At 36.5% G+C, this 22,779-nt stretch overlaps 1 protein-coding gene and 1 non-coding gene across 2 annotated transcripts in view; one reads left to right on the plus strand and one right to left on the minus strand.

Moving 5' to 3' along the window:
* The window catches only part of LOC133524011 (uncharacterized), a 348,694-nt gene that overhangs the window by 316,073 nt on the left and 9,842 nt on the right, over nucleotides 1-22,779 (minus strand). The window contains exon 2 of the mRNA XM_061859777.1: nucleotides 12,623-12,905. Within this exon, the coding sequence (XP_061715761.1) occupies nucleotides 12,623-12,851 (229 nt within the window). The 5' untranslated portion in view covers nucleotides 12,852-12,905. The remainder of the gene's footprint in view (nucleotides 1-12,622; nucleotides 12,906-22,779) is intronic.
* On the plus strand, nucleotides 14,436-14,507 carry Trnaq-cug (transfer RNA glutamine (anticodon CUG)). Its single transcript has one exon. It is a non-coding gene; the product is annotated as a tRNA-Gln (tRNA).

Below are 22,779 nucleotides of genomic sequence, written 5' to 3' on the forward strand. Positions count from 1 at the left end.
CATCTGGCCAACTCTATTGTAATACCTTGTAAAAAGGTCTTTAAGATCAAGTTCGGCCTGGCCAGGCACATTAGAGCCCATAACAGGCAAAATCCATAATTTGCGTCGGCGTCATCGAAATCGATGAGGACTATATAATAATGTAAGGAAATAGGGTAACGGCACCAGTCATGGAACATTTAAGAGCAAATTTGTAGCATTTGTGACATTTCCCTGATACATGTAAAAATTCTACTCCTTAGCGTGTTAAAAGTTGAAAATCCTATACGTCTTTTATGTTTCAGTCGGTAATGTACAAAAGATACTGCAATTCGTTTCCACATAATCAACAAGTTAAAACTATGTTTTTTATCTCCAGTCATGGGCATGGCTCCAGTGATGGAACCCCGGTAATGGAAAGGAACCAGTGATGGGACATGAGTACATGACCCTAGCGATCTGAAATATTAGAATGAAAATAGGGACAACGATATTAATTTAAAATAAATGTATTTAATTCCACAATTCAATATATTAGGGCTAATTTAGACAATGAGAGAAGTCGCATACGAGATTCATTACATTGCGGTATTTGATCGGTCGGCAGAATTCCGCAATGTAGCTAAAATCCCATGCGGGTTTGCGCGCCATCTAAACAAGACCCTAAAGTACCGTTCGTATTCAGACTGCACCCGCATTACTGCAGCAGTATTGCAGCGCGATATGACTGCCGACTGCATTGCTGCCTCAAAAATGCGGCCAGCAGTGTCGCGTTGCAATACTGCTGCAGTAATGCTGCTGACTATCATACCATACTGCCACAAACATGAAATTTTAAAATAGTTGACATGTTTTTAACTACATTTTACTTACCTATGTATTCTTAAAATATGAAATTACGCCATGGCAAGCATCATTGTATAAGATTATCATAGGAGGTATGCAGTTTTACAGCTCCTATAATGGGACTGGGCAAAATATCATTTTTTTTTACATCTCTGCATATCACAATACATAATATGTTGTATACCTAATCTCATGGTAAATGCAATTAACAAATCTCATTCTAATTTACACGAAGTAAATATATTACTATAATTTAAAATACGTACTCACCTCACCTCTCTTAGCGGAGTTGTTAAGAATTCTTACTGATTATTTTTTCAGTTCCACGACAACTTTTGGCTTGGCGCCAATTTCTTAAGAAAAAGACAAATTTAATGATACATCAATCTTAAGATGCTCTATGACTCTTGTTTATGGTAAAATGTTGCCAGTGCTTATAAACTAGCTTTAGTTACTTATTTTACAAAATTTGTGGTTTTATGTCCCATTACCGTTCCTGTTCCATTATAGGTGTGTCTACTATAGTTACATTAATTTTCGTAGCATCTTTGTACGATTGTCATTTTGGCTAGGCCCCCAGGTGTATCAGGTCAACGTTTCTGCCCCAAGGGCGATCGGTAATGCGATCAATCAATCAATGTGCCACTTAAGTCGGACAAGTCTCTGTGTTTCATTTTCTCTTCTTTACTACACGAGTGACATAGGCTACTTTTTTAACGGAGATACAAAAAGAAAATGGTTATACAAAGAAAATCCGCTTTTATACTTTCATATTTGTGTAGTGGTCAAAAATCGTTGGTTCAACATCGTTCTGGAAAAAATGTGAAGAAATGACTAAAAATTCTTGAAATTATACTTGCGTATTTTTACATGTTACCCTCCCACACCAAAAAATAAATACGCCTATAAATATAGCGGACAGCAGCTCGGCATCTCACAACGTTTATCGGACGTAGTACAGTCGCGCATACTGCAGTACTTTGGATAAGTCTTGCGATAGGCAGACTCAGATCAACACGTATGTAAATCTTAAGTGGTCAGCATATTAGAATTACATATTGCGCCTCTCGATAAGAGGTTCCCTCTTTTGACACGTATGTTAGGAGTTAGGAGTTGTTGACGGCCAGGCGTCCGGAAAACCTCCCCCTACCGTGCAAGTGTGAGAGAGATGGAAAAATTCTTAATAACGGCGATGAAGGTTCTTGAACTTGCGTCAGATATTTTTTATCTCGTGTATAAAACTGTCGTGCAGCTAGTGAAAATTCTCCGCACCCTTCTCAAAGATAAAATTAAGTATATTTTTGGTAATTTAATTCCTTAATATTTCCTGGACACCCTTTTACGATATACCGTAATAAGGTCGAAATTTCATAAAGAACGATTTATGGGCGAACCTTTTCTACTTTGTCGTATTTTTGGATTGGCCAGGATAATTTGTGGCACGGACGAATTATTATCTAGAATTTTCTTAATGGTTTGGAGGAATCAGATGGATTTAGCTCAATAATGTGCGTGATTTATGACGAAAGAAGGGTAGAGGAAAAGTCATTACACGACTATTTTCCACTATTTATTTTACCTGGAACACGTTAACAAGCTTGCAAGTTCCATACTAAGGCTCAGCATAGACTATTGAGGTACATCCATTTCAACCATATATTCAAATACCGCAATGTAATGAAATCCACATATTTATGAGTTCTCGCACTATCTACATTATCCGTATCTGAAATATCGGATACATTTTTATACTAAGGAGCCATATCAGAGTATTTCAAAGTAAGGAGTTATATTTAAGTACTTGTATTAAGTTGTTTCACTCTCATCTCACCCCCGTATTTATAGAACAAACCTATATTAAATTCAGTCCCTTTCTATATAAACACTATTAATTATCGTAATGACGGATAAGGACGAACGATAATCAAGGGCTTGTTAAACTCAAAAGGCAACGCCATTTTCACCATCACCTTGGAATTTTGCGTTTTAATATTGCAGTTTTTAACCTTATAAATATCTACTACCTTTTCTGACCTCTAAGCTCCAAAGGAGCAACCCCTCGTCCATTATACCTACAGCAGGTGCACCGAATTGCAGATGAAGTGGCTTTGGTTTCATAAAGACCGCCTGTTGTCTCTATCTTTATGCAATAAAGAGTATTCTATCTATTGAAATATGTAGATCAATAGATTCTATTCATCTACCTACTTCCATTTCTTGCTGTATTGTATAGACAATGTATGTTACTAGGGTTTATTGTATCAATGTTACTAGACGCGTTCTTGTTTTATTTTCATGTCGGAGAACGGCTGAATCATGCCATCTATCGCATATGTAAATGCGTTTCTGGTCTAAATCTGCTATGAATTGTTTGTTTTTTGTGACATTTTGACTTCGGTATTAGTAAGAAAGGGTTAAAACATAATTTAACTAAATTAGCAGTAGCAGCATGGTTCCATTTTTATCACTTGTCACTATGCCCGTCACATTCGCGCTTATATACTTTTTAGAACGTGGCAGGCATGGTGACAAATGATAAAGAGCCGACCATCTTAGCCCTACAGGCCCGTAAAGTTTTATGAATAATAACGGAATAAATGAATCGGTGACCATGCCGTCTTTGGCAAATAGAGCAAACTAGGGTGTTACCTTATGATTAGGAACACCTGAGTAGCGTTCGTAAGCAGTGCCGTCAAGGCGTCATAGAGGGCGGTATCAAGACAGAAGAAAGATGATACTCAGTCTGTCTATCGCCAGACAAGAGGAGATAGAAATGACGTCTGTGGGAGTTCCTAGATTTAACCTACTGCTGGTTTGCTCAGCTAGAGGAATGTAACGTGTGCTGTGATTTGTAATCAGTTTGAGTAAAGACTGGATTGGATATCATATTTTATGAAATGCCCGAAACGATTAAAGGACCTATCTGTTCTAGTATGATACACCCACAATTCCAGACATGTATGTATATTTAAATCTAGAAATTCTAATACCTGGCAATATTGAAACACATGTCGCTGAACCATATTTTGCTCTCCAAATTTAACCAAGCTTGCGCCTACATAATATAAATTCGTCGACATTTTTCTTTGTGCTTCCTGCAGCCTTAAGTAATTGATGCTTACGCCAGGATGTCAATACATTTTTTATGAAACAGCGTGAAAATAAAGTGGGGTTTCAACTAGTGTTGGTCATGGCTCGAGTCTTTTGAGTACTATCTTAAAAAGACTCCATCCATAAAACTCAGTAAATTTATTAAAGGCTATCTTGAAGAGATCACTTTTTAGCAATAAGACAGCCTGTTATCTGATTATTTTTTAGTCGCTTGCATTTTGCGTTTGATGATGGGGTCGACATAATACCTGTCATATCTAACAAGCCGTTGATAATTCTTTGTCTCTAGCTGTCATTTTGACATTTGGGTTTGGTAGAAAGAGACAGAATAACAGAGCATTTTACATATTCGCTAGCGTGGGCGTAACTTACTTTCTATATATCTCGCTCGTACTCGCATATTAATGGGAGCGAAATGTACAGAAAGTAAGTTATGCAGACGTTAGCGAATATGGTTTGATACTGCTAAGGTAATCGTGGTAAGGCTAAAGAACTCGTATTTGTATATGTACGTCGCTCAGATACAGTGGGAAAGGAAGAGCTTCACTCCTTTTGTTCAACCGATCTCCGGTAAGTGAAGTATGTATACAAACGCAAGAGTTTTGAAATATGCTCCTTAGGACTCTTAGGAGTCAAAAAATGGCTCGACTCCAAAAACTCTTGAATTCTTTTAGAGCTGAGTCTTGTACAACTGGACTCGTAAGACTCGAATTACTCCCAACTCTAGTACCAAGGTTAGCTGGTATATTTACCTAAAAAAATTGACAACATGTGTACTTAATATGAATTTATGATCCATATCAGGAACTTTGCGCTTGTCATGCAGCAAGCGATCACATCTTTCTCGTAAATATGTATCGTGTGATGCCATCAGCCGGCCTAATATGGTTTCATATTTATCATCTGTCACACTGGCTACCACTTTCTAATAAGCAAGTAAGTACAAGATTGTCACATGACACGATCCATGATATAAATGCAAGCATCATATTCGTGATTTTGTTTTCGCCGCTAAGCGACGGTAAAAAGAGGGTGCTATTTCTCCCTTTTACAATTCGCGAATTCAGACATTTAATTTCTGGTTTATTCATATAGTTAAAGTGGTTATATAAGCTAGGTATTCATTTACCTCTGTATGTAATGTCGTTGGAGTGTTCCTGCGATTTGGTACGTTCTGTAGCTTCTGTAATAGTGTAGTTCTGTGTCATATCACAGCGCTTTCTAAAAGCTTTTATTTTACTTGCCCTGTTAGTATGTCTGTAGTTAGTTAGCTAGTGTGAGTTAAATCTTGAAAGCTAAATTTGAACCACTTTCCGATTTCCAATTGAGCTGAAACTTTGTATATACCTATTATTATTGTTGTTTTATATATTTTGTTTGTTTGTTGTTGCATATGTAAATCGGATGACAATGCAATAATTTGACGATATGGAGCTGATCTGATGATGGAGACAATGGGGGCAATTAGATCTCTGTGATAAAACAAAGCAACTTAACTGTGTTTGGAGTTGTTAGAAATGTCTGCATGAGTAATTACTAGTTGTCTCTTGAAAGAAAAGTACAGTCAGCAAAAAGCTTGTGTCAAAAATGTTTTTATTTAACAAATAACTTATTTTAAATTGATATACTTACCTACTTATTTGCTTGAACTTAATATACGGAATAAAGAGGTTAATACAGATGACTTCACTATACCTACTGCGTTTGAAAGTCAAAAAGGCGTATATGACTACGGAACTCAGATGTAGATACGACGTATAGCCTCAGTGTAGAATAATGGAGCGCATGACACTCCTTGATATCAGAGTAAAACGAATCGTATACAAAAAAAAACTTCAACGTCAAATATATTCCGATAACCAAAGCTTTAATAGTTAAGGTCTTGGCCAGATATCAGACATGATCATATCATGGTTTGACAGTCATTTTATGAAATGATCGGCTAACCTAACCTAACCATATCATGAAGTGATCAATTCTAAAATGACATTACATGAAATAATTAAAATCTATGCCATGACACCACAACATTTGAATACATACTACTTTCATCCTGCATAGTATGGTATAATAGAGTACACTCGACATAACGCGGGGATCCCGCACGCCGTGAATATTAAAGCGAGTTATCGCGTTCTCAGAAATTGCTTTCAAATTCGTTTTCGCTTTCACGTTTTTTTCATGACATGTCATGTGTAATTGTATAGGGGCCCAATCACGATTTTGACCTGAATATTTTGTTTGTTTATTTTTTACCCCGATGGTACGAAAACGGTATAAGTATGTTATAACTTATAACATTTCCCAAATTTTGAAAGAATTATATCACATTCAATTTTAAATTGTACAAAAGTCAGCCTTTGGTAATTAATTTTGTACGTACGCATTGGAGACAAGAGAACGCTTCGCCAATGATTAGTAATATTAAACGTCTATTGTTTTCGATTTCTATAAAATCTAATTAATGTGAATGTTGTATCTGTCGTAAGCCGATTTTGTGAGTGGTCAGAGTTTTGCAAATCTGACAGATTTTAATTTAATCTTCCAGTTTTATTTATAGTTATGATTTTTGTGTATTGTACCATATTTCATAATATGATTGTAATTTTTATGAATTGATATGTTTGGAGTTTTAATAGTTATTTCATTTGTTTTATTAAAGTTATTGTTTAATCGCTAGTTCTAATATTGATACCCGAGCAAGCGAAAATTCCAAAATTGAACCACGAGCGATAGATACATTTAGATTTCAACGAATTCCGACACAGCTAATATTCACTTTATTATTTATCTATATAACAATTTTAAATCAAATTACAACTGTTTCCAGTGAAATGTTATCACTTACACGGTATTAATTAAAATACGAAACCGACATCGAACACCGCGACATTTTCACGAAAACAGCGAATGTTTATTTGTATAAGGAACGAAATGAATACCCTGTTTTGATTACGAAAATTTTCGGGATCCTATTTTAATTATCGAGTGTTCATTAAAATAAGCAATTTTATTAGTATGTACGTGGAAACTTATTAATGATATGGTAAAACAGTTCCGTATAAGTATTATCCATTTTCTAACACAAAATGCAAATAAAACATATGCAGCTAGAATATGCGTCAAATATTATCAACGTTGACATGTCATCGTCGATGCATTATAAACAGGTTTACAAGAATAGATTACACACCTACATACTAACTTATCTACACCCTGCACTATTACCTTGTTTACATATGCTTCTAACTAATAATTCGATTTTTTTTTGACATGACGCACGAAGATTTACGCAAATATTTTTATATGTATATGTAGCGGGTAATGAAATATTTATTATTATTATGCATAGTTTTAGGTACAGTTTTTATGAATATATATATATATATATACAAAGTATGTACATTGATGGTATCACTAAAACTACCTTACAGGCATGCATAATGTACAATTGACATATACTTATTGAGCTACTTATAGTCTAGAAATTCATTTATGCTATAAAAACATTTATCCACAAGCCATTTTTTTAAAGCCTTTTTGAATTTGATGAATGGTAAGTCTTTAATCTCATCTGGCGCTTTATTATAAATCTTTATGCACATAACAAATGCATTCTTTGGTACTAGTGGCTATCCATGCATATTTTTTCTGGAGGTGTACCTCAACGAAAAGTAAAAAAATAATGTGAAGAAAAATAAAATGTTTTTTTACACAATGAAGTACAAGTACATGACGTGGGTTAAAAATGTGTATTTTCTAGCCTATTTTATTATTGACAAATATAATTTTGTTTCGTTAATCTAACTTGAACAGTTTACAAAATATGCCACTTTCAATGATACGCTGATTATTTTACATTATCCTGAATAACTCGTAAACAAAAGAAGATCGAGAACTGATATTAAGCATAGAGTGTTCTTAGGACTTGCCAGTACACCACCTGAAAGAATTACCAAATCCGTCGTTGGGGGCACCTCTAGTTCGCTTAGCCTGCTAGACCCTTTGAAACTTATTGTTCCAATTTTATAACTCCACTAAGGCGGTTATCACACTGCCGCCGCATCCCGTGGCGGCATGCGACTTCGCGTGCGGCGACGGTTTGCTGCGTATCTCCATCCGGACCTGCGGTACACGACGAACCGCGTTCATTTCCATCCTTTGTTAATTTAACATTCGAGTATCGAAGTGAAAACAGGTCCTATTTGTCGATAAAAAGGAAAAGGAACTTATTTAGAACGCTGATAGAACGGTGATAATTTTCAGTTTGGTTTTTGTACAATTAAGTCATAACACGCAGAAGACACTGGGAACATTGTCTTGCGTTTTGCACAAAATCACTGTTTGCGTCACATTTCATGTTACAAATTACTGGACGGCTTTATATTTCAAAAATAACTGTATGTACGTCGTGATCCATTCCGCCTACGTCGGATGCAAAAAATGCACAAAAATCCGTATGGCACTGCGGAGCTCGGTGTGGCATACCCTGCGGCCACACCGTATCTCCACCCGAAAGCGCGAACCGTCGTGCGATCTGCGCCTCCGCAAGCGCAGTCAGTGTGTTATTCCATGCGGTTTTTGTATGTGAAGATTCTAAAGTCAATGTTTAAACTACAGCACCAGACGCCGCTCCGATGTGCGGAGCAGTGTGATAGAAAACCGACCAAGGTTCGTACCTCGTTTCGTTAAGCAAATCGTTTTTTTTTCAGTTCCTCTCAATGCCCTCCACAAAATTTGAAATACTTACAATGGAAAAAAGTGGATGTTCAATAATTTACTCTCAATCAACGGCTAGTAAATTAGCATTACAACAAAAGAAAATATAAAACTAAAATGTTTAAATTATGTATTGCAATTCCGTTACGGTGCTAGTGTTACCTATAGACCGCGAGCCAGGAACAGATTTCCATGACCAATCGCCCGTACGAAAACTCTTGTAGTGGTTAACGGCTATGTATGTCGAATCCTCGTGGACGTCAGCTGCCGCTCCATTGGCGGGTTGAGGAATGGCAGCCCCCGAAACACGTAAATATTAAGTGTTCATTTTACAGCTGAACAGCTGTCTTTCCACCGCGATACAACCGGCTGACGTTTTTTTTTAAATTTAAAACAACATCTAAACTATCATCTGACATAGTATCAGCCGGGAGGCGATGACTGACGAAAAATGGTCCTGGCCCGCGGTCTATTACTTTCCAATTTTCACATTAAACGATCTCTCTTATAATTTGATGTCATAACCTTTACCCGGGCATCATGCCCTTAACAAATTAGACGTCACGTCACCAACGCTGTTATAACATTTTAATATTTGAGCGTTATCAAGATTTTTCCTTCCTAATTTAAATGTTAACGGCGGAATTTACTCATCTAAATATTTTTTTAATATATCGCTTTATCAGAACTGAACAGACGTAAGTAGTTCGTGAAATGCGCTCGAAATTCAATCTTGTGTGGTTAGGTTAAAAATTATAACGGACTGGCTAAATATTTTCTGTTTTTTTTATTGCCATATTTAAAGGTTGCCAGCCATTTGTCAACAGTATAACACGCGATTGTAATTAATATCCAGGTATTTACTTTGCTTATTAAAGTTAAGCATATTTAAGTTTAACACAGAAAGCTCAATATTTATAGCTAGGCGTGTATTAATCCCCAACGCAAAAATAGAGGTGTTATAAGTTTGCCAGCTAGTGTGTGTGTTTGTATGTGGTACCGTAGTTTGGTAATGGGTGACCCAAGGGCCTACCGCGAAACACGTTCGACGTGTTTTTTCCTTGTGATACTTACGTACGAATTTACAAGTGCGACAGAGAGGCAACACGTCGAACGTGGTTCGCGGTAGGACCTCTGATATAGATGTGTTTTATTTGAAAGCAGGTTTTCTAGCGGTGGTTTTTAGACATGTTTTATTAAAATCGGTTCACTGGTTTCATTACGTTAGAGGTTTAAGTTTTTAGGTAATATATTTTTTTATCAATGCTTTTTTAGAGAAAAGGAGAGGTTACCCACTTCCGCGCACTTTTTTCACAATTGCATTAAGTTTGAATGGTACAAAATACCCTACTGAAAATGTCCAAAACATGATGACAACTCAGTAAAAAACTTAAGTAATATGAGTGACGGCCCGATTCGAACTTTGAAATAAGTCAAACATGTCTTAAATTGGATTGCATATGTCGGTGTCAAATGTGACGTTTCTCCAAACAAAAACGACACACATACACATATCTAATCCATATCGTATGTTTAAGTTCAAATCAGGCCATGAATCAACTCGTCACTCGTTGCCGTGGTTACGGTCACCTGTGTCACATTGCTTAAATAACGAAATATAACATTTTATGATAGTTATAAGTCCTTTCCACTATGGGTCATCTATTTAGCATATTAGTCGAACGCAGTATAACATTTTCTCTATCAAACTGTGCTACTAACTGTATTGTCGTCTGGGTGACGGGACAGAATAACTTCAAAAAAATGGATCCTTTCTGCGCATACTTTGAAGTTACAAAGCGTGGAAGAGCCACATTAAATCACTCACAATCAGTCACCACACAGTCTTAGCTTGTCCGACAGAGATTACAGAATTAGTTTGGTCCGACTCTAGTGCAGTGTTCGGATAGACATTCTGTTAACCATTTGAAGCTAATGACGGATAAATCCGGAAGAGGGATTAATTCGTCACAGACCACTAAGCAACATCTACCTAGACCTACGTGCATATGCATAAAGTTCAATTTTAGTTTTGATACTTCGGTGACGCGGCGTCCGAGTGACAGCTTTTGTATTAGACACGCACGTCACGGCGTCGAAAAGGTTAAATGTATGTAGTAATGTTTAGTTTCTTAATTGCCCAATATCATACTAGATGCCGCTGTTCCATCGGCTACTTTGTGCTATTAAGATTTTTCTACAGCTCCTTAATTACCTTATTTGGTTTCTGTCAAGCAAACAGATGATTCGAATAAAATGTTTCAATCGATACAGTGTAATAAGTACAGTAAGTATAGTGACAGTAGTGAGTCAACAAATTTTATATTCGAAAATAGTAGTATGATATACGATCAGCAAATTTACTATTTATGAAGAAGTACTACTACTTACGTACTAAGAAGTATTTGATCTACAGCTATTGCTCTAATTTCTCGTTTTCCCACCTGAGCGTTTCTTTTTTTGGCACTTTTTTATGTGATCTTTTATTCCACTTTTGTGTTATTTCTAGTCAGGATCGCGAGCCCTCTTCATCCATTTAGGAGAAAAAATTGTCCCAAATTTTTTTTTGTTTTTTTTTTTTTTTTTTTTCCTTATCATTACCGCCATGAAGAGGATATGGGGAAATGGTGACACAAGAGGAAAAAACTCTGGGACATTTTTTGCCCCATTAGAATCGAAAGAGCTCGTAATTCTAAATAGAAAAAACACAAAATTTATAAAAACATTCAAAATTATGAGTAGCATTTTTTAAAGAAACGCTCACTTATTTCTCCATAAGAGACACATTCCTTGAATTTCGACTAATGTTCCTTACTGGACACAACGCAAGTTTTATTCGAATCAACTGAATGATGGATTTTCTTTGTAGTTCAGACTCAGGGGAAATTAGAGATATGGGGAATGGAGATAAACTACTTAACTTATTGGTTCCTTATATTTTATGCAAAGTTCCGTTCAGAATGTTTCTCTGTCTTTTTTGAAGGCATGCGAGACATGGGTGTCTTTTAGGAGCGAATTTTTATTTTATTGTCGATTTTTTTTCGTCAGATTTCTATAAAATTTAGGGGATAGATTGAGTTCCCTATTCTGTAGAATAGGTATAAGCGCAATTTCACTATATGTTATCCTACAAATTTTCGTCTGAGTTACGAAAAAAGTATGGTATTTTCGTAAACCAACGGAAATTACATAAATTACTTATAGGTACCTAATGTTTTTACGGGACTATTTTGATTTTGTATTTATTTTTACCTACAATAACAATATACTTAATGGATATATACAGATGATTACTATAACTAGCTTATATCTAAAATAGGCCCTTGAGGCATTGTACCAAGGATGCTGGGGGCATTTCCTCGTTGTATCGCAATACTGATACGTTGTGCGAGGAAGCCGCCAGATTTTTACCTTGTAGTACACAGTTTTTAAAAAGAGCTCATCTCTTGAGCGGGTCTCACTGAACAAATTCCCGTCTGTCCTTATACAAGTAATTTTTCTGTGTTACATGTGCTTACGAATTACATTAAAACTTAAGAAGTAAGACCTGTGGTCATTTCTTCATACAGATTAATATTATCAAAATCTGTGTTGTTTTGCTTTTCTTTGATATTTTAGTTTTTTAAGGGCTAGGTTATTTCAAATATCGCAAAAATGGCCTATTTGACTAGGCCGTAAAGAAAAGCATGGCATTCAAAACTGATACCAATTAGCCAAAAAGCAAAACAGTCTGACACAGATCATTTCAATACCATTTAGATTTCAATATTTCGTTACGATTGGTTAAGTTTTAGAGGAGGAAACAGTTGAGTACCAAATCTCAATTTTTGAGTTTTTTAAGCAGGATTTTTCGCTTAAGCTGCAGTTGTCCTTATCGCACTAATTTTAGGAGCCGCCTCCGCGCAACGGAGATATTCACCTCATCTCAGCTGCAGCTGGTCTTGCCTCTTTATGATTTAGTACTGACCTGTGATAGCCCAGAGCTCCTTCAGGCATTCCTCCCTCGAGCGCTGTATAGCGGACCGTGGCTGCACCTCCGGGCCCGACTCCAGGTACTCGAACAGCAGCGCGCCCAGCACCACGTACAGTGCCACCAGCACCACCAGCCCCAGCTGCGAACACGCGGCGCGCGCGCAGCCAGACATCGCGCGCCGCGCGAGGCTGCGCGAGCGGCCGTCGAGCGACGCTTCCGACATGGTTGGAGTTTAAAAACGTTCCATGTGTAACAACATCTTTTCACTGGTTGGTTCCTGTAATAAAAAGAGTAAGTATGTAGGTGCACTAGTTTACTTATCTAGACAATAATAATATTATTCGCTTCTAGAATGGTAATAGATTACTTGGGTAAGGTCAATGTGGAGAATACCTTCCATAAGAGAAGTCCGTCTATTCGTACTTTTCATCGTATTTTACTCTTGTGTTTGCCCACTGACAGAAGCTCGGTAGAGCAGGAGTGAAGCTCTTTCTTACTGAACGATGTACAGTCAGCTGCAGCATTTAAATTTATTTGCAGGGGGGGGTCAACTATCTTTATACTCTATACATGCGAGAGTTCTTGCTCTATGACGGTCTTCCCCACAGTGACCTTTGTACAGTCGCCATTAGATATATCGTAGCGGCCGAGGTGCTCACAAATATCGGAACACGCACTCTAGCGCCTTGACAATAGAGGCGTGTTCAGATATTTGTGAGCGCCTAGGCCGCTCCGATACATCTGATGGCGACTGTACCTACATTTTATAAGCCTTTAATTAATATTTACCGATCTGAAATATGATCGTAACCTTTTCTTTTTTAAATTAAAATTAAATCAAGTGTTTCATACATTTAAATAACGCTCTAGTACTTGCGTAGGTTTATTTGAGTAAAACAAGTCATTAGTAATAAAAAAAAATAGTAAATGCAGTTGTTTTTATACATTTTACTCCAATTTCATGCGGCCACTGTATAAATTAACCAATCAATGTAATTGGATCAATCCACTTTTTTGTCATTGTGGTGAGTGTCTCCTGGGTCACACTGTTGTCCCTTTTCTCAGTCCCTCTGAATTAGATTGTTTCATATGAATAAATCAATTTATTTTACAACGGACAAGTAATTTACTCGTAATTTACGAAAATACCCTGAAAAAACAAGATCAAACATGATTTTGCGTTTTCAATCGTTTTAAAATAAGACATATAGATAGCTATTCAGCGTGAGAATGTAATAGCCAGCCTTATGGGCACCCTTCCGCAGGGGGCAGATCTAGGGGAATTAAGAGGGAGGAATTTTGCGATCCTAGCGAAATAACAGTATACTTTTTGTATGAAATTCAATTTCGGGAGAAATCGTTTTCCACTAAATCTTAAAAAATCACTTTAATTTTGATGTCGATCGCTTTAGCATAATATATTCTAGGTTTATAGGAGTCGCTTTCAAAAAACAAATTTCGAAAAGATGGAAAACCTATTTTTTCATTGTGTCAAAAACATACCCGAAAATCATGGAGAATGGAAAATATTTATAAGTGGAAAAACGTTTTCTTGTTTTATATGGACGATGACGTTGTATACTTTCCTCTTAAGATAAGTGGGTATAAGCTTAATTTATTTACTTAGCTTTTATTTAATTTTTATAATAGTTTAAAAGTTGAAGTAAAGAGTTTGTCTTTAAATATTGAAACTAAGTGAAACTTCTTATGCGACTTCCAACAAGGTTGCGTTAAACGTTTAACGCTATAATCGGTAACATAAAGTAGTAAGAGTTTGTGATGAGTAAATTCGTCGATTAGCTCAGCCGGTTCCATGGTGTAATGGTTAGCACTCTGGACTCTGAATCCAACGATCCGAGTTCAAATCTCGGTGGAACCTGACTTTTTGTATTATTTCTTTTTATATTTTCTATTATTTAGGAATTTTATAATATATATATTTAAATATATCTATTATTAAATCTATTGTTCAAGTTGTTGTTCTATTTTAATTTACGAGTATAATATTCATTACTAGATGACTCGGTGAACTTCGTATCACTTACCTCTTAACATAAACCATATGTATTTTAGAGCATTATTTTCATCTCCACATTACGATGTTTCACTTCTTCCGCACATTTTTTTTTTAATAACTTATTAAGATTACGTAGATTCATTTGACTGTGATCCCACGGAATGAGCAGCACCGAGAGATGGCGCTGCCGCCTTACTGTGCGAGTCGTCTATTGTTTAAAGTGGACCTTCACGTACGAGTAATGCCAATATAGGTCGCAACATGTGACAGTTTGATATATGGAACTAGGACTCGTTCCCGGAGGATATTAGGATAATAGCGAGGAATTCTGATAGGTTATGACGTATTAAAATGCAACTGCTGGATATGTAACCTGGCTATCAATTATTTTACTTATATTGAATGTGTGGTATGACGTTTAACGAGTTTTTTTTAGGGACGATTAAAATATCTCATCATCATCATCTCAGCCGAAAGACATTTACTGCTGGACAAAGAATCTCTACAACTAACGGTTATTCGCTGTCCTCAACCAACGGTTTCATCGTCCATCGTCGGTCCATCTAGTCTGGGGCCTTCCCACACTGTGTCCTCCGGTACGTGGTTGCCACTCGAGAACCTTTCTGCCCCATCGGCCCTCAGTTCTGCGAGCAATGTGGCCCAGCCACAACCACTTAAGTCTGGCAATTCTCTGATCTATGTCGACATCGGTGGTTCTCCTGCGGATCTCCTCAATTCTGATTTGATCACACAGGGAATCTCCGAGCATAGCTCGCTCCATTGAGGCCCATTGTGAGCGACCACGTTTCTCAAAAAAACTCAAATATATCTCAATTTAAATTAACTATATAATTACCAAAACTTTACTCATTAAAATTATAAACAAAAGGTGTCCCCACCCTCTCTCTCACTCTCTCTATCTCTGTCTATGTCTAGTCTATGTGTGTAGTGAATGTTTATAGTATAGAAATGTCCCAAAACACCTCGAAAACATGTCATCACAAACTTCGTCACGTACAAAACCTTGTATCAATTCAATGTACACACTCGACAACCTACATACCTCTCCTTTTCAGGAACCTAAAAGGGTTAAAACGGGGCCATAATCGATTGCGATAAAGGGAATAGAAATACGACCCTCGGCTCGATATACTGACAATAAAAGATAATGTCAAATAAATGTGTCCTAAACCTGGAGTTACATACGTAAATAGCTAAAGTACTGTAATGTTATATGGCCCCCTTTTAGCATTCTAATGGAAGAAGGAAGTTTATTTTTTCGGCTTCCGTATATAACTACTTTCGTCCCCTAAAGACGAAAGGGGACGCCCACTTCTCCATACCATCGTAATCCCCATTTTCCTCTCTGGATAAGCATATAATAGTACATTACGATACAAGTGCGAAAAATAGGAAATTCGAAACGAGTGGCGATAAATTAAAACACGACCGAAGGGAGTGTTTTAATCGACACGAGTTGCGAATTACCTATTCGCACATGTATCGTACAACGTTTTACAGTACATATGGCCCTTTAAATGTTCGACACAGTAACGTAATATGCTAACTTTCGCACTAGTGCTATAAAGTAGCACCATATGTACTGTAAAACATATTAAAGACACTTAAATTATAGTAGTATGTGTGTTTGTGTTTAATAGTCTCCATATTTAGCTCCTTGCACTGCCTGTTGACTTTTGTATGATTTCTATATTTCCTGCTACCTAAAGGTTGTCTGGAAGAGATCGCTTTTTAGCGATAAGACCGCCTGTTGTTACCTGGGTCTATTTTCCTTTAAAATTCATTTGTAGTTTTACATTATGTAAAATGTATTGTTGGTGCAATAATAGTACTTTACGATACAAGTGCGAAAAATAGGAAATTCGAAACGAGTGGCGATAAATTAAAACACGACCGAAGGGAGTGTTTTAAGTCGACACGAGTTGCGAATTACCTATTCGCACATGAATCGTACAACGTTATACAGTACATATGGCCCTTTAAATGTTCGACACAGTAACGTAATATGCTAATTTTCGCACTAGTGCGGTAAAGTAGCACCATATGTACTGTAAAGAATATTTGGCCTAAATCCTTGTCGTTAGGTAGGGTGCCCAGACAGCTGGCCGCATTGCCCCGCTAGATAGCAACGCTGATCCGCTGAGCGAAATATAGGGCAGCTTTCTGGTCACCAGAAGCCTCTTTAAGGCGCTTTGACAACTCCTCACAGAGGGGTGCGCTAGGCCCCCACGACCCCAGGGTTTCAACCCCAAACACCGCAAATACGTGGCTACTCTGGATATTGATATTATAGAAAAATTTATTACGGAATTTAATGAGTAACCAAGAATGTTTTTATTTTTTTTATAGAGCTTAAAAATATATAGGTATATGGAATTTTTATTTGCTCCCAATTCTTATACTTAATAATAAAAAAATCGAGAAAATTAAAACGAATCAAATATACAAATCTTCGATAGTAATCAAAATATACAAAAAGTGGTAAGAAATATGGTCCCAACTATCAATTGTATCATTCATGTAGACGCGTGCCTTGACTTGTATTGTCGTGTTATTAAAAGTTAGATTTGACAAATATGCGCGACATCGTAAATGACACGAACTATACGGTCGTGCGGGAGTATGTATTTTACCATGGTGTGGGGTAAAATAGTATTTCAAAAACAATAAGGCCCTCAGCATATTACGTGTACGTGGAATCCACGTAAAAGGCACATAATTTATGCCTTCTACAAGCATGTGTGAAATGAAATGAAAATATATTACCCACCAGCTCAAACCAACTCCATCAAAATACAAAACTTCGCTAACATCTAAGCCGGGCTAAAACTAAACCACAACTAAAAGTCCCTACCCATTTAATTGTCTTCCGTAAGCGACGTCGCGACGAAAAATCCGTAACGCGGTTTTCACACTGAAGTTGATACGCATGTCGGTCCGGTGTATGAGCGAGACATTGCTATGCACGTATAAGGGGTATTTTTCAACCTTTAGATTTTTACAAGGTTAATATCGGGTGGGACTGTAACAAGAGAAAATTATTAACAAGGATCTGAACCGGTTTATAGTTTATACCGGTTTATTTCGGATTTCCTCCGAACTTTTACGAGTATAAGGAAGCGAACGTATTAAGGACTTTATTGTAACCCAAAAAACGGTTTATTCGACGAGCGACGAAACGGCCGACCAGGCGTACCACGTAAACACAGACCCTTACATAGGAAGATACCGGGTTTTATTGCTCTAAACCTGTTCTCATAAAACCGGTTTAAAAAACCGGGTTTTCGAGTAAAACCGAAAAGGTTTTGCACCAAGTACATGATAACGGTTTGGAAATTTAACCGATTTCCGCGCCTTGATTTTTAAAACATATTATATTATAGGTATTGTATTCCTCAAACGATGACCCTTTTTTTTCCACACTTTTATAAATTATGAAGTCCTAGACTTCCTATTTTCATACTAATCTTACACCTTTAAACGTGCGTTCTTGTATATTTATATTATTTCGGGAATTACGGAAACCACTCTGACGATGTCTATGAAATTTGCTATTTAATGGGGGTTTTCGGAGGCGAAAAGTCGATCAGTCGAGTCTTACCTCTGGGAAAACGCGCATTTTTGAGTTTTTATCGTTTTTCCAAGCAAAGCTCGTTCGGTCGCCCAGATATTTAAATATTATCTTCAATGATGGACGCTATCCTCATTGTGATTGAGAACAACCTACATATTTAGTTTTTTGCTCCTGTTACAGGCCCCACCCGATATAAGTCATATCTACTGAGCTACTTTTACTAGGCATGGGATCAGCCCCGAAAGGGTTCTGAAAAACATTACCTACCTATGGGACTGCCATTTTTTCGCAATTTCGGGGTAGGTCCCATAGTATGTACTCGTAGAAGTTCCTCAGTATAACCTACATATATCACGCAAATAATGAATACAGGTTACAAATAAAAAACATCCCGTATAGAGATCCCGCTCGCACACCGGAGCGACGTGCGGATGAAATCTCATCCGATGTGACACCGACTAAACGTGAAATAGGGTGACCGCCAGTCAGGTCTGTGTCAGCCGAAATCAGTGATAATAAATGATCTGCCGGTGGGTGCACGGGTGATAAAAAAATGGCCGCTAAAGCTGTAGGATGGTCACATACAAGAATGTAAGTTGGAGGTTGATGAATTATCTTCACAAGTGTTTTGAAAAAAAAGGTGAAGGTTCTCGCTCCCAATGTAGGTACAAAATTGTGTCACCTTAAAACTCAATGTATTATTCGAAGATCTCAATCTCTTCATCAATTTTGCGAGAACATACTATATAGTATTTATAATCGGTGAAACAAGTTTTTCAATAGAAAAAGACGCGAATTTCACATTTTCTATGGGACGATAACCCTTTGCGCCTACATTTTTTAAACTTGCCGCTTTTTTCTACTGACGGAAATAGCTTGACAGACTAACGGCCCGATTCGAAGAATGATTAAGACACGTTTAAGATCTTAAAAAAATCGATAACTAAACGATATGTCAAAATTGACGTTTATTTCGATTCCGCTGTGATCCCAATAAGATCTATCTACGATATTTCTAACGTCAAATTGTCATTGGTTGTCCGGATTGGGCTGCTTCTGTCAATTATACGACATACAGTCGATATCTAAATGCGAACTTTTCTAAACCAGGACTTATCGTTATCGTATCTTATTCTTCGAATTGGGCCGTATATTTTCGATTTTTCGGTGTCTTATGTATGTGTTTGAAACAAAACTGCTGCGTTAAGTTAGGAGCAGAAAACAATATTTATTAACTGTGTTTACATTACTTTATTAAAGAAATTTGCAGACGCACAAGCTCATGTATCTGTTTTATACTCTGGAACAGCGACCTTGTCAGTAGAAAAAGGCGGCAAATTTAAAAAATGTAGGCGCGAATAATATCAGAAAAATCTCATATCAGCAATTAAAAACAGCCCTGCGTGCAAAAAGTGTTTAAGGTATGGCACCCAAATTGTATAATAAATTACCCAATTCAATAAGAGAATCTGAAATGCCTGTATTTAGGAAACATTTAATGGACTTTTTAGTACAAAATGCTTTTTACTCTTAAAATGAATATTTTAACCATATTCCGCATAGTTATTAAATTTAGTATAATGTAGTATACATTAGATTAATTTTATTTATGAATATAAGATTTGTACGCCCGTTAGCTGGCTAAATACACTGTTCTTTGAAATGTATTTGATAACATCCACTTGACTGTATTCTAACAAATAAATGATTTGATTGATTGATTGATTGAATAGTTGACTTCACACAGAAAATTTTAATTTCGCGCCTTTTTTTACTGAGAAGTTCGGTGTGTTTCACTATATGTGACGGCGGCCGGCAAAACGTCCCACTTCGTCACTTGCCATTAAGGACGAGATTTGCTTGTATCTTTATACAAATAACCTGACAAGGCGTCCTTATGGCAAGCGACAAAGTGGGACGTTTTGCCGGCCGCGGTCACATATCTAATATTTTAGAAAGAAAAATAACAAACGTAAATGTAACCTTGCGTGCCTTCTTGCTTGAATTAAAATTCGATCTCCTAAATAATTCACAAAACAATCATTTGAACGCCCGGCAAAGTTTTCAAACATAAGTTTAACAAAGAAAGAAATAGTAACAAAGACTGTTTCCAAAATAAATGAAGTTAGATCGATTGAAGCCTAAACGTCAATGAACTTGGTTTAGAAGTAGGTAATCTGTAAGGTTACTGTAAATTTGAAATTAGATAATAGGATTTGGATCCTAGATTTTAGGAAATATTTAATTAATATTCACTTCTCTTTGTCTATGTATAAGGTACAAAAGAAATACATTAAAAAAAATTATGAAAAAATTGATAGATAATTTTATTAACAGCAGAAGAATCCTTTTCAAAGCCATTTGGTCATTCTCATGAATCATAACCTTCGAAACCATTTCGAGAAATTAGCAAGAATTGTGGTTTCGATCTAGAAAAATATTCATCGGACATATCACATAATTCATGGAAAAGCAAGAAATCTTGTCAATAAAATTTGAATATCCTGTCAAAAAGAAAAGTCGTTCAACTGAATGAACATTTTTTGAGGATGGATCTTTTTCACAAAAGTAATAAGTAGTAATCAATAGTTTATTTTATTTTAATTTGTTCTTCTCGTTCATATTTTTACGAAAAATCCAGTATATAGTAAACACCCCTATAATGGAACAGGCACCAGTAATGGGATGGTATAGACAAATCCTATACAACAAGTATTTACCATCAGTTTTTAAACGCTGACAACATTTTACAAGAAACAAGAACCAAAAAGCTGCTTAAATACGAAACTGATAAACCTAGAATATCTTATGCTGAAGCGATCAACAATCCTTCTCAAATCCGCCATTGAAACTATAATAAAGGTACCAAAAAACAAAACTGCTTGACACTTTATAATCAACTTTGAACGGTGATCCCAACTAACATTTAAATCCCATTAGGCCAAAAATGTCAGGAAACTACTTAAAATGGCCTCTTACTTATTTCAAACTCGACAGGGCTTTCAAGGGGTCCGAATGTGGTCCGAATTGTCCATAGCTGTTATGTATAGAAACCAGTATGCCGTGACATTTGTTTAAACGTAACTTTTACTGCTCTGAAGGCCATATTTAGACTGGTTTCTTTAAGTAAAAGCGCCCAAAAATATCACCTAAGACGAGGAAATTGAGTGGAATGAGATAGCAACTATTTGTATTTTACTTTCATTTCATTTTGATCCGTGACGTACATGTCGGTCCAATTTGGACCGGACGGGGCCGGACGGTCTTGCTCTTTTTACGTTAAAGGGAAAAGGATGGATGGTACTATTGGGTCCAATATGAGGGTACGGGTCGCGTAAATGATGCGTGGAAAACGTTGACAGGGGCATTGCACAGCTATTTCCGTTTATAGATGGATGTTGTGCGTTCTAATAGTTTTTAGGGTACCGTAGTTAAGGAGAAACCCTAAAGTTCCGCCTGCCTATATGTGTGTGTTGTATGTCTGTCTGTCACACTGTCCGAGTTCAGTGACGCTAAATGCCTATCAACAACAAACTGTTTTTGGCACATTTAGAAAATTCAGGTAAATAAATAAACCTAACGACACCAAATATCTAAAATCAAAACAAAAATTACATACACGCTAAAATATCATTACTATCCTATGTCCAAGTTGAGTAAATCGGGACATGTGTTACTATCATAATAGATTGCGTGCCAACATCACATAGCGATGTTGCCGCTAAGTCGGCTATAACCAACACTTAGACCAACATTCTAATTTCTAAAACTGTATCTGATTTGATATTCTTCTGATTTTGACGACCGGTTTGGCCTAGTGGGTAGTGACCCTGCCTACGAAGCTGATGGTCCCGGGTTCAAATCCTGGTAAGGGCATTTACTCGTGTGATGAGCATGGATATTTGTTCCTGAGTCATGGGTGTTTTCTATGTATTTAAGTATTTATAAATATTTATATATTATATATATCGTTGTCTAAGTACCCTCAATACAAGCCTTATTGAGCTTACTGTGGGACTTAGTCAATTTGTGTAATAATGTCCTATAATATTTATTTATTTATACCGGGTGTGGCCTATAACATGAGCAAAAAAATTAAATGTAGGCTGTACTCTCAAACTAACCAACATTTGTTCAGCGACTTTTAAAAATGATGAAGTGTTTAGACTTCCTATTTTTCATACAAAATAAATATTATCTTAAATGTACACTGCCATCAGTGTAATTGTCGTTGCTTGTAACATAACAAAATTCACAATACATTGCGTCTTAGAATAAACTTTAAAACGTTCTAAAAATTAATATACAAGTTATTTTTGAAGTTGCTGAGCAAATGTAGTTTAGTTTGAGGAGTACACCCTACAGTATAATTTTTTGCTCGTGTTACAGGCCCCACCCGATGTAATACGAGTATATTAATGGCTACTAAAAGTTTTATTTACAATAACAATACAGGTTTTTTATATTTAGTCACCTGCAATAATTTACAGGGTGAATATATATAGGTCATACTGCGCAACTTTTCCTATGGGACGAACT

The sequence above is a fragment of the Cydia pomonella genome, chromosome 13 (genome assembly GCF_033807575.1).
Source record: "Cydia pomonella isolate Wapato2018A chromosome 13, ilCydPomo1, whole genome shotgun sequence".
Classification (NCBI taxonomy): Eukaryota; Metazoa; Arthropoda; class Insecta; order Lepidoptera; family Tortricidae; genus Cydia; species Cydia pomonella.